General features: G+C 36.9%; 1 protein-coding gene across 1 annotated transcript in view; it reads left to right on the top strand.

The window, feature by feature from the left end:
- Positions 1 to 12,531, top strand: part of LOC134654589 (transient receptor potential protein) — a 68,761-nt gene that overhangs the window by 20,398 nt on the left and 35,832 nt on the right. The window contains exon 2 of the mRNA XM_063510058.1: positions 6,735 to 6,898. Within this exon, the coding sequence (XP_063366128.1) occupies positions 6,741 to 6,898 (158 nt within the window). The 5' untranslated portion in view covers positions 6,735 to 6,740. The remainder of the gene's footprint in view (positions 1 to 6,734; positions 6,899 to 12,531) is intronic.

The following is a 12,531-nucleotide window of genomic DNA, read 5'->3' as shown; positions in this document are numbered from 1 at the left end:
ATAAAACGTGCCGTACTCGAAACGTGTGTTCGCGTATATCAATGTAATCTAAGTTAATCATCACTTCAATAAACAACAAATAAAATAAGCACACTCACTAACATCATTTCCATCTCATATTATAAAATAAATCCAGTTAAAGCTTACCGAAAATTTAATATAGTACGCAGAAAATATTTCACCGTCCGCCATTTTTGAACCACTGACTTTTCCGATACAGTGCCATGACAGAACGTGAAGTTAGGAACGAATGAATGAGTGTTACCAGTGCAAAAAAATGTATCTCGTTTGGTTTGATTAAAAATGAAGTTTACCAAGTGTCCCCTAGGGATCGACCCTCCCCACCCTCACCTAATATTGAGTCAGTACGAATCCATCAAAAATTGACTTCGGTAGACTCATAGCATAAAAATTCTCGTTTTGCGAGTAGCGACGTGCTGGATTATGTTTTTGATCATCAAACAATCTACCAAAAATATGTATACTTAGTCGGCCTTAATATAAAGGCAATAAAGCCGATTATTTTACTAAATTGGTCACACATCTTAAATATTGACTGTAGGTATATATTATTTTAGAAATAGATTGCCACAAAAATGTCGAGCAAGCTACATTTAATCATTTTAGCATCACAAAGTGGAACGGCTTCCTGTCGATATTAAACTGACCAAATGATATGACCTACATTACTTTTGGCTCGTCCAAATGTTATCTTTACTCGATGAAAGTCTGGTGTTACTCTAAATCATTCAACGAGATTGATTTGTATTCTATTCTCATTGTATATATGTGTTACTGTGATTTTTGTGAATGTACTTGTGTACTTGTGTGTGTGTTTAAAATGTCTCACGAAAGTTTAATATCGATTACTTGAGAGATTGTAAGAGTTTTAGAGGTGTCTACGTCTACTTGACTGATGAAATTGTGAGTACGAATAGAGGGAACTAATATCTCATTTTTAAACTATAATTAAATTATATCCCGTATCTGCGTCATTCTCAAAAAATATGTCTGTTGTCTAATTGCCGCGTCCCATACAAAATGTATGAAAAGAGTCGTGGAAATTAGACGCAAACGCAGACATATACTCAGAGAATGACCCATCTACGCTTACCTTTATTATTTTTTTACGTTTCAAGTGCGACGTTACGCCCTTTCTCTCTTGTAAAAACTGTGTAGACAAATTTAGATCAATAGGTACACACTTACACAGGTACACAGTCAAGGTATTAAATTGCACACGTCAAGGTAGCGTAAACATATTTTACCATAAATGTATTTGGTTGTTTTATATGCTGGTAACAAATGAATATAAATTAAAATACTGGTAAAAGTGTTCGTTTTTATCATCAATCCGGTATGATGGTGAATTATTCCATTTTTATTTTATTTTAAAAAACCTAATTTCATTAGAGATCTTACGGCTCGGTACGATCGAGTACAAAAGTATGTCGGTATTTGTATACCTACGCCATAGACTAGGAATCCTCTAGACTGAGTTTAGAGCAATTATTTCATGAAACCGATGCTGCCAAAAATACGGGGGTGCGGGGGGACGAGGTGAGCGAATCCCGTGCCGTGATTGGTCCGTTCAAAGACACGGACCAATCACGGCACGGGATTGACTCGAAGATGGAGTAAAACTACCGTATAAGTGTGTAATGTGGTAAATGTCCACTTTTAGTGTTTAGCAGTAACGCTTTGGTTTACTGCGACATAAACTATCTATATATAATAACTAAACTATATATAATATACTATCACACATAAGGTGTTTGACTTCTACTCCCATCACCCGCTCGAAACCATATTTATAACAAGTACTATCCTGTTATCTGATGGCGATCCAGACCAGTGAACCAACAAGGAACTAACACTCAAGAAAGAAGGAAAAATCAAGCAAGGAAAAAACAGAAGAACCACTTTTTCAACACCAATCCACGCAGTCAGAACCAACCAGCTTATCAAGAATCAAGAAACAACCTGAGAAGAACCAACCAACATCAAAAATCGGAAACCACGAGAAATCAAGAAGAGCGAAGATCGAAGAGCGTTGTCCAGGGTTTCCCGGCTCGCAAATCAAGAGGTGTCCAGGGTTATCCCGGCCCATTTCAAGAGGAGTCCAGGGTTATCCCGGCCCATTTCAAGAGGAGTCCAGGGTTATCCCGGCCCACTAACATCGTCGTAAGCAGAGCCAGCCATACGAAGCGTCAAGCGAGCGCCACATGGAGGTGCCAGCTCGCCAGGCCACGCCAGCAGCAGCAAGAATGCCGGACGGGAACTCGCACCGGACCGGACGAAGACGAAGCCGAGGACGGCCAGCCACGCAGCAATAGGATGTAAATCCTACATGTAATTTATGATTTTAATTAATTTTCTCTAAAAGCCAGCATTTTTTTCCAATTCAGTAGCAGTCATATTTAAATCGTTCATAATTATTAAAGGTTGTCGCTAAACTCAATTTCGTTTCGAGCATAAAAAATTTTCATAAGAAGTCATAATATAATATATAAATTAAAAGTGTCGAATAGTGTCCTCAATCATGTATGTTGCAATTTGCAGCGCGTGCCACACGTTGTGCGCACGTCGACAGAAAACTTAACTAGGCCGCGAGACTTTGCCGCGAGTTAGAATATTTTAATAAGCGATGAATGAAATTTGATACATCGCATAACGATTAAATAATTAACAACTCAATTCAATAAAATTATTTTATTGTTTCTTAGTAATGATTGATACTTTAGCTACGTATCGGACTGATCACCTGATATACAGCGAAAGTTTGATTTATTACATCGTTTTTTTTTTAATTTTGGAAGTTAAATAATAATGTTTATTTTATAGAAAGCTTACAGTACGGTACAAGTTTGAAAGTTTTAAGGAGTTTAGGCACATTTATTTATAAAATGTGACCTTATAGCTAGAGCACTAGTCCTTCGTACTTGATCATAGTGTGATATACAGTATCCTCCGTGAAAGTTGTAGGAGACTTATTGTCTTAATGTATTTGTGTCTCTAGGTACAGGCAGAGCCGTACAGCCTGGCCTGATATGCCATTTTATAGTTGATAAAGGGTGACCATGCCCTAGGAGTTTATTGAAGAATTGCTATGGATAGCATTGATAGGTGAAGGGTGCGCACAGGGGCGCAACCCAGTTATGTCCTTGATCATAGTCGACCTTATAGGTGTCCGTGAAAGGCTTAACATTTAATACGGCATTAGTTTATTTTATTATCAGAATTATGGGAGATACCGTAACTATAAACAGCGAGAGTGAATATTTTAAAGTTGAATACCAAATGTTTATAAATGTTTTAAAGTTGAATACTAAATGTTATTGCATTGGGGTGTGGGGCAGTGCAGCAAAGACTACCATGCTAGAAATTGAAAGAGCGCAACGTTCGGTGCTGAAAGTAATGTTCAAAAAACCTTTCCGTTTTCCAACTGCTGATCTCTTTGCTCAAGCTAAAGTTCTGTCCGTTCGTCAACTTTTTATTCACAAAATTTGCTTGCAAACACATAAATCGTCTAAATTATTAAAGGACTATAATAAGTTAACACAAAAACGCGTTTTCAATTTACCCATTCCAAGAGTAAATTCAGCATTTGGCAAACGTTTTGGTGATTGCATCAGAGCGTCTACATACAATGCAATAAACAAACTATGTAACCTCAGGGATTGTACTCAAATGGAAGCGAAAAAACTACTTTTCATACTGCTGCACTCGCAAAATTATGCCGAGACAGAAGACATATTTGACAGGATCTAGTTTCAATATTGTGTCTAGGGTTAGCTTTAGTTTTGTAGTTAAGATTACTAGTCGTAAGTAGTTTCTTACTAAATGTTAGACTAAATGTAACAGCTCCGATATTTAATTGTAATTTGGTTCCCCGCGATACAGGCATTGCCTAGTGCGGAGACCCCTGGTATATCTGTAACCTATTTGCTGAAATAAATTGATCTTTATTCTTATTCTTAAATGTTTTAAAGATAAAGTGTAGGTAAATGTTTTTAAAGAAGGAGATTTATATTTTATGAGAAAAGGAAGTAAATTAATATTTTAACGTTTGAGAGATAATAACATTTTAAGTGAAGATAATATTTCCTTATTAACGATATTTTTTTACAAGGACTACGACATTAATACGACACATAAGGACCATAAGGACCAAGCTGAATAAAGACTGTTTTATTATACCTACCTATACAATTTATTAACATATTTTTTTTATAAATTTCAGAAAAAATTGTAAACAAGTAACATGCGTTTAAATTTTTTCTTCTGCCACCCCGGCGGTGAGAGGAACTTTCGGGGGAGGTGTAATGTGGTAAATGTCCACTTTTAGTGTTTAGCAGTAACGCTTTGGTTTACTGCGACATAAACGCATATTGCTTGTGTCAGCGCAACCTAACGTGTATAAAACAATAGGCATTTAGAGAATAAACGTTCAGAATGTTCTTATACTATCACCCATAAGGTGTTTGACTTCTACTCCCATCACCCGCTCGAAACCATATTTATAACAAGTACTATCTTGTTATTTGAAGTGGCAGAGGGGGTAGCGTTACTATGCTCAGTCTAGAGGATTCCTAGTCTATGACCTACGCATTGAAATTGGCGCCTCTTTTAATCTCTCCGCACGAGTCTATCTAATAACGTAATAACTTCCATTAAATGTAGCTTCCTCGGGACTTCTTGTTGCACCATTAATTTGATAATTTAAATGGTATGCTAAAATAACCTTGCCTTGAGAGCATTAGTACTACGTTCACCGGAAACTATAATTTATACGGTGAACATATAAATGTTGTAATGGAATTAATAGTTTTAAACTATCGAGTTTTCTACACATACGTTTTCATTTGTTACCTTTAATCCTGTATCCAAAACATAGGAATTTATTAGGAGTTTAGATAGTTTTTTCTTCTCTGATATTTTTTACTGTAGCTATAATATGGTGTTAATTAGTTTGTAATATTTCCGCTAAATTGTAAAACATGCTGTGTACACTTGTTTTGGATCTCGTGCTAGATTTAAGCCATAATGTGCAATTGTATTACCCATGATATTGTACGACATCTGTTTAGTGTACCTAATAAAGTAAAATAAAATAAAATAAATTTAACAAATTAATTTGCGCTATAATCGCTAGGAGCATGTTATAAAGTAAACTGGTTCAACCCTACGTTATTCACAGATTACCATTTTATTTACGTGTTGAAAACAAATACCTAGATCTGATTTATTTCCATGTACATACTACACCTACATATACACACTACATTAACGTTTCATCGCCACGGAACGCCAGCTAATCCCCGCAAAATGAAAGAAGACTTAATACAGGGGTTTCGGCGCCGAATACAACTGCCACTAGCCTATAGCGAAATACGTCAGCCGCCAATGCTGAATGGTTCTCACGATCTCAAGGTCGTATCAAAATAATATGAATACTATATCAAATTGTTAAAAGAGAATCGGCTTCCTGGCAGCTTCCTCGTTCAGCGGATTAGTATTGCGATACAGCCGTGACATGCTGCCAGCATCTACGGAACCATGCCGCGGGGAGATAGTTTGTATTAGTTTATTAATTTTAACAATAGTTTTTATTTAAATTCCTATAGCCCACCATAATTTGGAGTTTCCTGCCGAGCTATACCGCGGACAAACAGATGACACGCAGGCCGGCACGGGAAAACTTTAAAAGTTGTTTGTGGACAATTTTGAGACCACTTATAGATTTTTTTTTTGTAGGTAAGTAATTGGAAAAATACCCCAAATGGTGGGAAAATGCCGATGACAGGGTCGAGTGGAAAAAACGAGGGGAGGCCTTTGCCCAGCAGTGGGACACCAAAATAGGCTAAAGAAAAAAAAAAAAAATTGGAAAACAGTAAACACCTAACAATCAGAGCGTGAAAAACCGTTTTCCTGAATCTCGTTTATTTTTAATAGATTGATTTAAACTTTTGCGAAAGGTGTTGAGAAAATAAATTGCTTACAATCTTTTAAATTGCGTAACCGGTTTCCTCCAAGTTGTAATGCCGGAGTTATTTTTTGTGTAAACGATGTAAACTTTTGCGATTGTCACGTATTGAGTCATGTTAAGGGAAAATATCGTTTGTGATTATATTTTGTTGCAAATAAAATACTCCTACATGTCTGTAATTTGGCCAATTTTTTTTGTCAAAAGTATGACTAGATTTCTTCTTGCGAGTTTTTTTAATACTTTCTACTCCATTTCTATTGGGGGCTATATTAAAAAAAAAATCTTGCTGGAGATTTACATCATTTCTTTCTACTTTTTAGGTTGTAGAACTTGTAGGTACTTTGACTTTCAGTTATAGGTAATTGTTGAGAGTGACTTACTTACAGTTTGAGCATAATTAAACAATGCGAGTAGGTAAATGCAAAATAGGTACAGGTAATCTTGTTATATTTATATAAAAGAAACCTTAATGCTAAAAGCTCATTCTTTGAGAATATGTGACGTTATCTATGGAAAGGGACCTTATTGTAGAAGGCGCTTACGCCATTATTAACGATGCTTCGTAAGCGCCATCGACAATAAGGTCCCTTTTCATAGATAATGCCCCATATGTCTGCGGTTGCCACTAATTGCCAAGACCTTTTTCATACATTGTGTATGGGTCGCGGCAATTAGATCCTAGGAATATTTTTTGAGAATGACCATAAAATTACTGCTATTGCTTAACAATACTACTTTTTTACAGGCGAAAATGAACAAAGGTTCAAGAGAGGAGCTGCTGGGGAGCTCGCAGGAGGCGCTGCGGAACAGCCAGCATGACCTGCGGCATGTCTTGGAGCGCCCTCTCACTAGGGAGGAAAAAACGTACTTACTACACGCGGACCGCGGAGACTATGCCACCGTTAAGAAGTAAGTAAATACTCGTACCTAGTTAGTTCCTCGGTAAACAACCAGCATCAGTATGACCTACGTGATGTCTTTTCCTAGGGATGAAGGGACCTACTGACTCATATTTCACACCGATCGAGGAGACTATGATGCCATTAAGAAATAAGTAGGTACAGTCACCATCAGATATATCGGAGCGGCCAAGGTGCTCACATATATCTGAACACGCCTCTATTGTCAAGGCGCTAGAGTGCGTGTTCAGATATTTTTGAGCACCTCGGCCGTTCCGATATATCTGAAGGCGACTGTACCTACCACACAGGAAAATCAAATAACATTATACGCTAGGTCCTGAACCTGAAGCGTCCTCCTTTTAGGGAGGAAAATGCGTACTTGCTACACGCTTCCCATGGACACTATGAGTAGGTAAATCACAGGCATTGACGTATAATATCTAAGGACGGGCTAATGGGGCACTAAACATCGTACTAGTTCAGCGGTGCTACCCACGAATTCCAGCCAATCGTGCAGTCTAACGCGACTAGTTGCGACCAATAGCGCGCGTAATGCGAACTCGTCAACAAATCGCGCGCGTGATGCGAACTCATCAACCAATCGCGTTGTGGCGATTTCACACCGCTGTACTGGCCCCTGTCATGCCTCATTATTATTGCCCGTAAAGCCAGTCCCTAGATATCTGTCAATGATCACAGGAGACACGAGGAACACAATAATGCTACATTTCCTAGAGTGATATTCCACTAGGGAGAAAAAGATACTACCTATCCTTATTGTACTGTGATACTTAATCGTTATTTGTTAATGGGCGTTTTTTTTTTGTTGTCCCCTACATTTTTTTTTCAAATTTGGGATTTTTTATGTTATTTCTACTCAGAATCACGAGCTCTTTCTATCCTAATAGGAGAAAAAAAGTGTCCTAAGGTTTTTATTTCCATTACGTCACCATTTTTCATAGACTTTGTATGGCGGTCGCGGAATGGAAAGATCGAAAAATGTATGGAAATTTTGGGACACTTTTTTTCTCCTATTAGGATAGAAAGAGCTCGTGATTCTGAGTAGAAATAACATAAAAAATCCCAAATTTGAAAAAAAAGTGTAGGGGACAACAAAACAAACGCCCACTTGCTACACGCTTCCCATAGAGACTATGAGTAGGTAAATCACAGGAGACACGAGGAACACGATAATGCTACATGTCCTAAAGTGATATTCCAATAGGGAGAAAAATATACTAACTATCCTTATTGTACTGTGATACCCAATCTTTAACCCTTAAATGCATGATTTTTTCTTTTTGCCCGAAATTAATATATGTATCACAGAATTATTTGCCGTTTCTAGGAAAAATAGTAAAAAAAATATATCATCGATTTTCCCTGCGAAATCAGTGTTAAAAGTTGCATAGGCTAAATCATATTTTTGGAAATATATAGCTAGTAGTAAAGGGTATAGGAAAAATCTTAACTGCCATCAGAAAGGTATACTATTCATGATGTTCCTATGAAAATAATTACAAACCTCGAAAAATCTGCCCAAAATCACATACTAAAAATCATCAACTTCCAGGTTTTTTCAAGTTTTCCGACATTTCGTCTATAAACAAATGTAATTTTTATAAATTAAAATACTGCGTAAATTTATGTAATAATTCGGAAAATTTATTAGTTTTACTATTGAAATAATATACAGGAACAAATATAATTTGTTTAACCCTTAATCTGTGAGCTGTCTAATGCTTTGTAGATATTTGGCAACACTATGCATTTAAGGGTTAATTGTTAATGACGATCGAAAATCCAATAATTTATGGGCATTTCTATCGCGTCAGGTGAGTTTTTGTTCGCATTATTACGACACATTTTCTACTTTTCGATTGGCGTTTACGAACTTAAATGGGTTAGGTTAGCAGTGGGTGTACACGTCAGGTAGTAGGTAAAACTTGTTCTTAAACGTCACTCTAGCATTTCAGATTTCAAAAACACGGTTCTATTTGCATTCTGACTTGTTTGTATTGTTAGAACTGCGCCTGCGCCAGTTGATTACTAAAAAAACTAGGTCGACATAGGAATCGAACACATCGACAGCTGCACCCTGCAAGAAAAAACTCTAATTGGTAGCACCAAAACTTGAATAAAAATGTCTTACCCACTTTATACGTAGTGTCCATTTGTTACCCCAGTTTTCTGATGACAGAGAAGAATACTTAAAAAAATACAGTAATTATGTAAATTTTACTGAATGTTGATTTGATTTATTGTTATACCGTATTTATTGAGAATATTTACAAGTGTCATTATAAAAAAATCGTTTCAGTCGTTTGATTCAAAATTCCAAGCGCTCGGCAACGTAATAAAACACCTATTAAATTTAATCCGACGAGTCAGAACTCTTCAAATACTTTCCCGGATAGCCCGAAAACCGCCATTATAATTTTATACTTACGACAAATTTATAACAAAAACTTCAAAGTACTGTAAAACGGGGTGAGTAGGTTTCGCGGGGAGAGGTGGGTTATGAATGGGGAGAGAAGGTTTAAGAGGGGGGTGAGAAGGGATTTTAAGGCTACTGCTACAAAAATAATGTATTCCAATTTAAAATGGAGCTATAGTAATACGCATAATAAAAAAAATCGATCCATCAATCTTCCAAAGTCACCTTTGTATGAAAACCCCTCTCACCCCAAATACGAGGCACTGCGGGGTGAGGTGGGGTTTCCTCTTTATCGTCAAAGTTATGAAATGGAACTACCCAAAATAAAATAAAAACTAAAATACAAACGTCCGGAACACTTATTATATACACCATTCAGTTTTCATATGTAAAAATAAAATGTTATCGAGGTTTGAATTTCAGTTTTGACCCTACTCACCCCATTTTACGGTACGTCCACTCGTCGCCATCTATACGGCTACCATCAGTTTGGCACTGACATAAACGCCGTCGAGAACGTAATTTACTTTCTATCGTACTCGCATATTAGTGCAAACGAAATGTATAGAAAGTAAATTACGTTCTCGATAGCGTATATGTCAGTTTTGACACTGTCAGTGACTCATGGTATGGCCTCTGGTCAATCAGCTCGGACGTCCCCGATTTTCGCGATTTGTCGTTAAGTACGGCGATCAGCGGCAGCCGCAAAAGTGCTGTAATCCTATTTAGTGAGTATGTTATCACGATGCCTCCCGATTACTGTAGCTATGTTTGCTATTGGAGGCGCGAAGCCACTCAAATATCGGCGACATCGGCGTACAAAAGTTTTTACGTCGATAATAAAACGTTGTAATGTCAAATCTTCAATTTGGTTCACCTTCGCGCATACCTTAGATATAGGTACACTTTATATAAATGAATTATGTAAATATATTATTCTTTTACTAGTTTAAAGGGCTCCACGAACTTGAACTTGAACGAAATCAAATGCATACGATTTTGTAAAGTACATTGCCTACTAAATAGGTGCAACAAATCCAATTTAACTCGTATCAAACAAATGCCGCAATGTCTCGAAAATAGGGCACATCTTACTTGAAAAAAGATATATAGCTATCAACTTTAAGCTTCGATAGTTTTGAAAGTTACTTTTATCGTACAGAATAATGTAGAGATATGAAACCATAATTATGTGTGATAATAAGGAAATAAAACCATAACACTTGGTTTTATTTCCCCCTAATTGGGCCTACTCTAATGTAAATCCACTCGCCTGAGTGTGTACTGTGTGTGTATACTAGCCGTACCGTTTCCGATTGCCTAACTTCGCCCAACTTCGTTCGCACAACCCGTAACTTTATGCTGCCGTAATGTCAATTTGTGCTATTCACGTTATTTCAGGACTGTGTTCAGTAATTAATGTTGTATTGTACCTTTTAATGCTTTCAATTATGATTGAAGGCTGTTTTAATCTGTCAGTCGGTAAACGAAAACTTTATGTCTATTTTAACTTTATTCTCCAAAGTATAAAGATTCTCAGTCGATTTTAGATAACAGATTTCAACGATCCGTAAATTAAAGCTACATATATAAGAACACAATTTCCTCACGGCAAAACTTTTTGAGAAGTAAGTACCTACTTACCTACTCACAATAATAAAGTCTGGTGTAAGAAAAGAAAAACTTTCGCTAGACAAAATTTAAGTAAAATACAAAAAAATACTCAAAAAGTTTCATTTTAATAAGCTGTTTATTAATAGGTGCCTACGTTGACTTAAATAGGTACTTAATAATAAAACTGCTTTATAAGCAGCTTATGCTCAACTGAGCAAAAGTCTGAAGTGGCGTAGGTAGGTTCCTTTCAAGATCGCTTGTTTTCTTCATTTTATAATATTAAATCAGAAATTAAGTACTTACGTCACAGAATAAATAATAGTACTAGGTACAGAAGATTCACTCTCTAACAAAACGCGTATATTACGACAGATATGACCGCTAGGTGGCGCAAGCGCGAGCAAGCGTCCGTTCCGTAGCGGTGCGCGGCAACTACTATGGCTATGGCACCAAAATTGGTGTGGGCCGCATGCACATGTTGGTACTTGTAGCGACGCGACGAAGTCGCGGAGAGAGCCACGTCTGCTTACGTACCTATATTTTTAAATGCGTCGTCATAACTTAAGCTTTTAAACATGTGACATCATTTAGATATTATTCTGATTTAAATTATGTATTAATTGTCCTGTTTGTCAATATAGGGGACCGCAGGGGTCATCTATTGGGCATATCAAGCACTATGATGTTTTTAAAGTAAAGAATATAATAGAATATAATAAAACTCTATTTTATATAATTTATGCAACAGAATTATGGCCCGCCAAGCAGTATTATTTTACAATATGTCTTAGGTATCAAAAATATCTAATACAAAGTAAATGGGGCTCAGTTCAGGCATGAACTGGCTTACGCTAAAGCTATGTATACTATACATTTAAATGCGTTTCTACAACGGCATGTAGAGATTGTTGACACCTTGTTTTGTTCGTCCAACGTCATATAGGTCGGTAAACAAGATTGTACAGATTGTTTTAAGGGGGTCACCTGTAGGAGGTAGGGCGACGCGACGGTTCAAAACGTCTATATAGGCTAAACCTGTGCACCGTACACCATTGCCGTGCACGCGTAGTTTCTGTACTACAAACTACAAGGGTATAGTAATAAAAACGCTATACAATATCCACAACAAGTACCGTATGTATATAGTATCTAACATTGTGTTATTACAATATGTTTAACACCCCAAAGAATAAAAAACTTATACAGATGATATACTTAAGTACAAAATTGAACGTGAATAGAGTTTAAACAGCAGGCTCTCTTATCGCTAATGAGCGATCTATTTAGACAACCTTAGGGTAATGGATATAAGACAAATTTAGTGCAACAACAAAATACCTACCTATGTCACATTATCCACACGTCGTGACACACATGACCGCCGGCGCGAATGGATACAGTCTTCCACAGCAGGGATGCGGAAGAAACCCCTCCCCAGGATAGGTGTCGAAAGAAACCCACACACACCAACACTTCACTTGACAGTAGGTACTCATTTAATTTCAATACAAATATTAGTAAGTTGAGTGCAGTAGTGAGTGAACAACACTTGCACCTTATTTCACAGCTCTTAAATAAATTAAAATTAA

This window comes from Cydia amplana, chromosome 15, assembly GCF_948474715.1.
Source record: "Cydia amplana chromosome 15, ilCydAmpl1.1, whole genome shotgun sequence".
Lineage (NCBI taxonomy): Eukaryota > Metazoa > Arthropoda > Insecta > Lepidoptera > Tortricidae > Cydia > Cydia amplana.
Note: the sequence above shows the minus strand (reverse complement) of the source record. Positions and strands in the feature narration are given on the sequence as shown.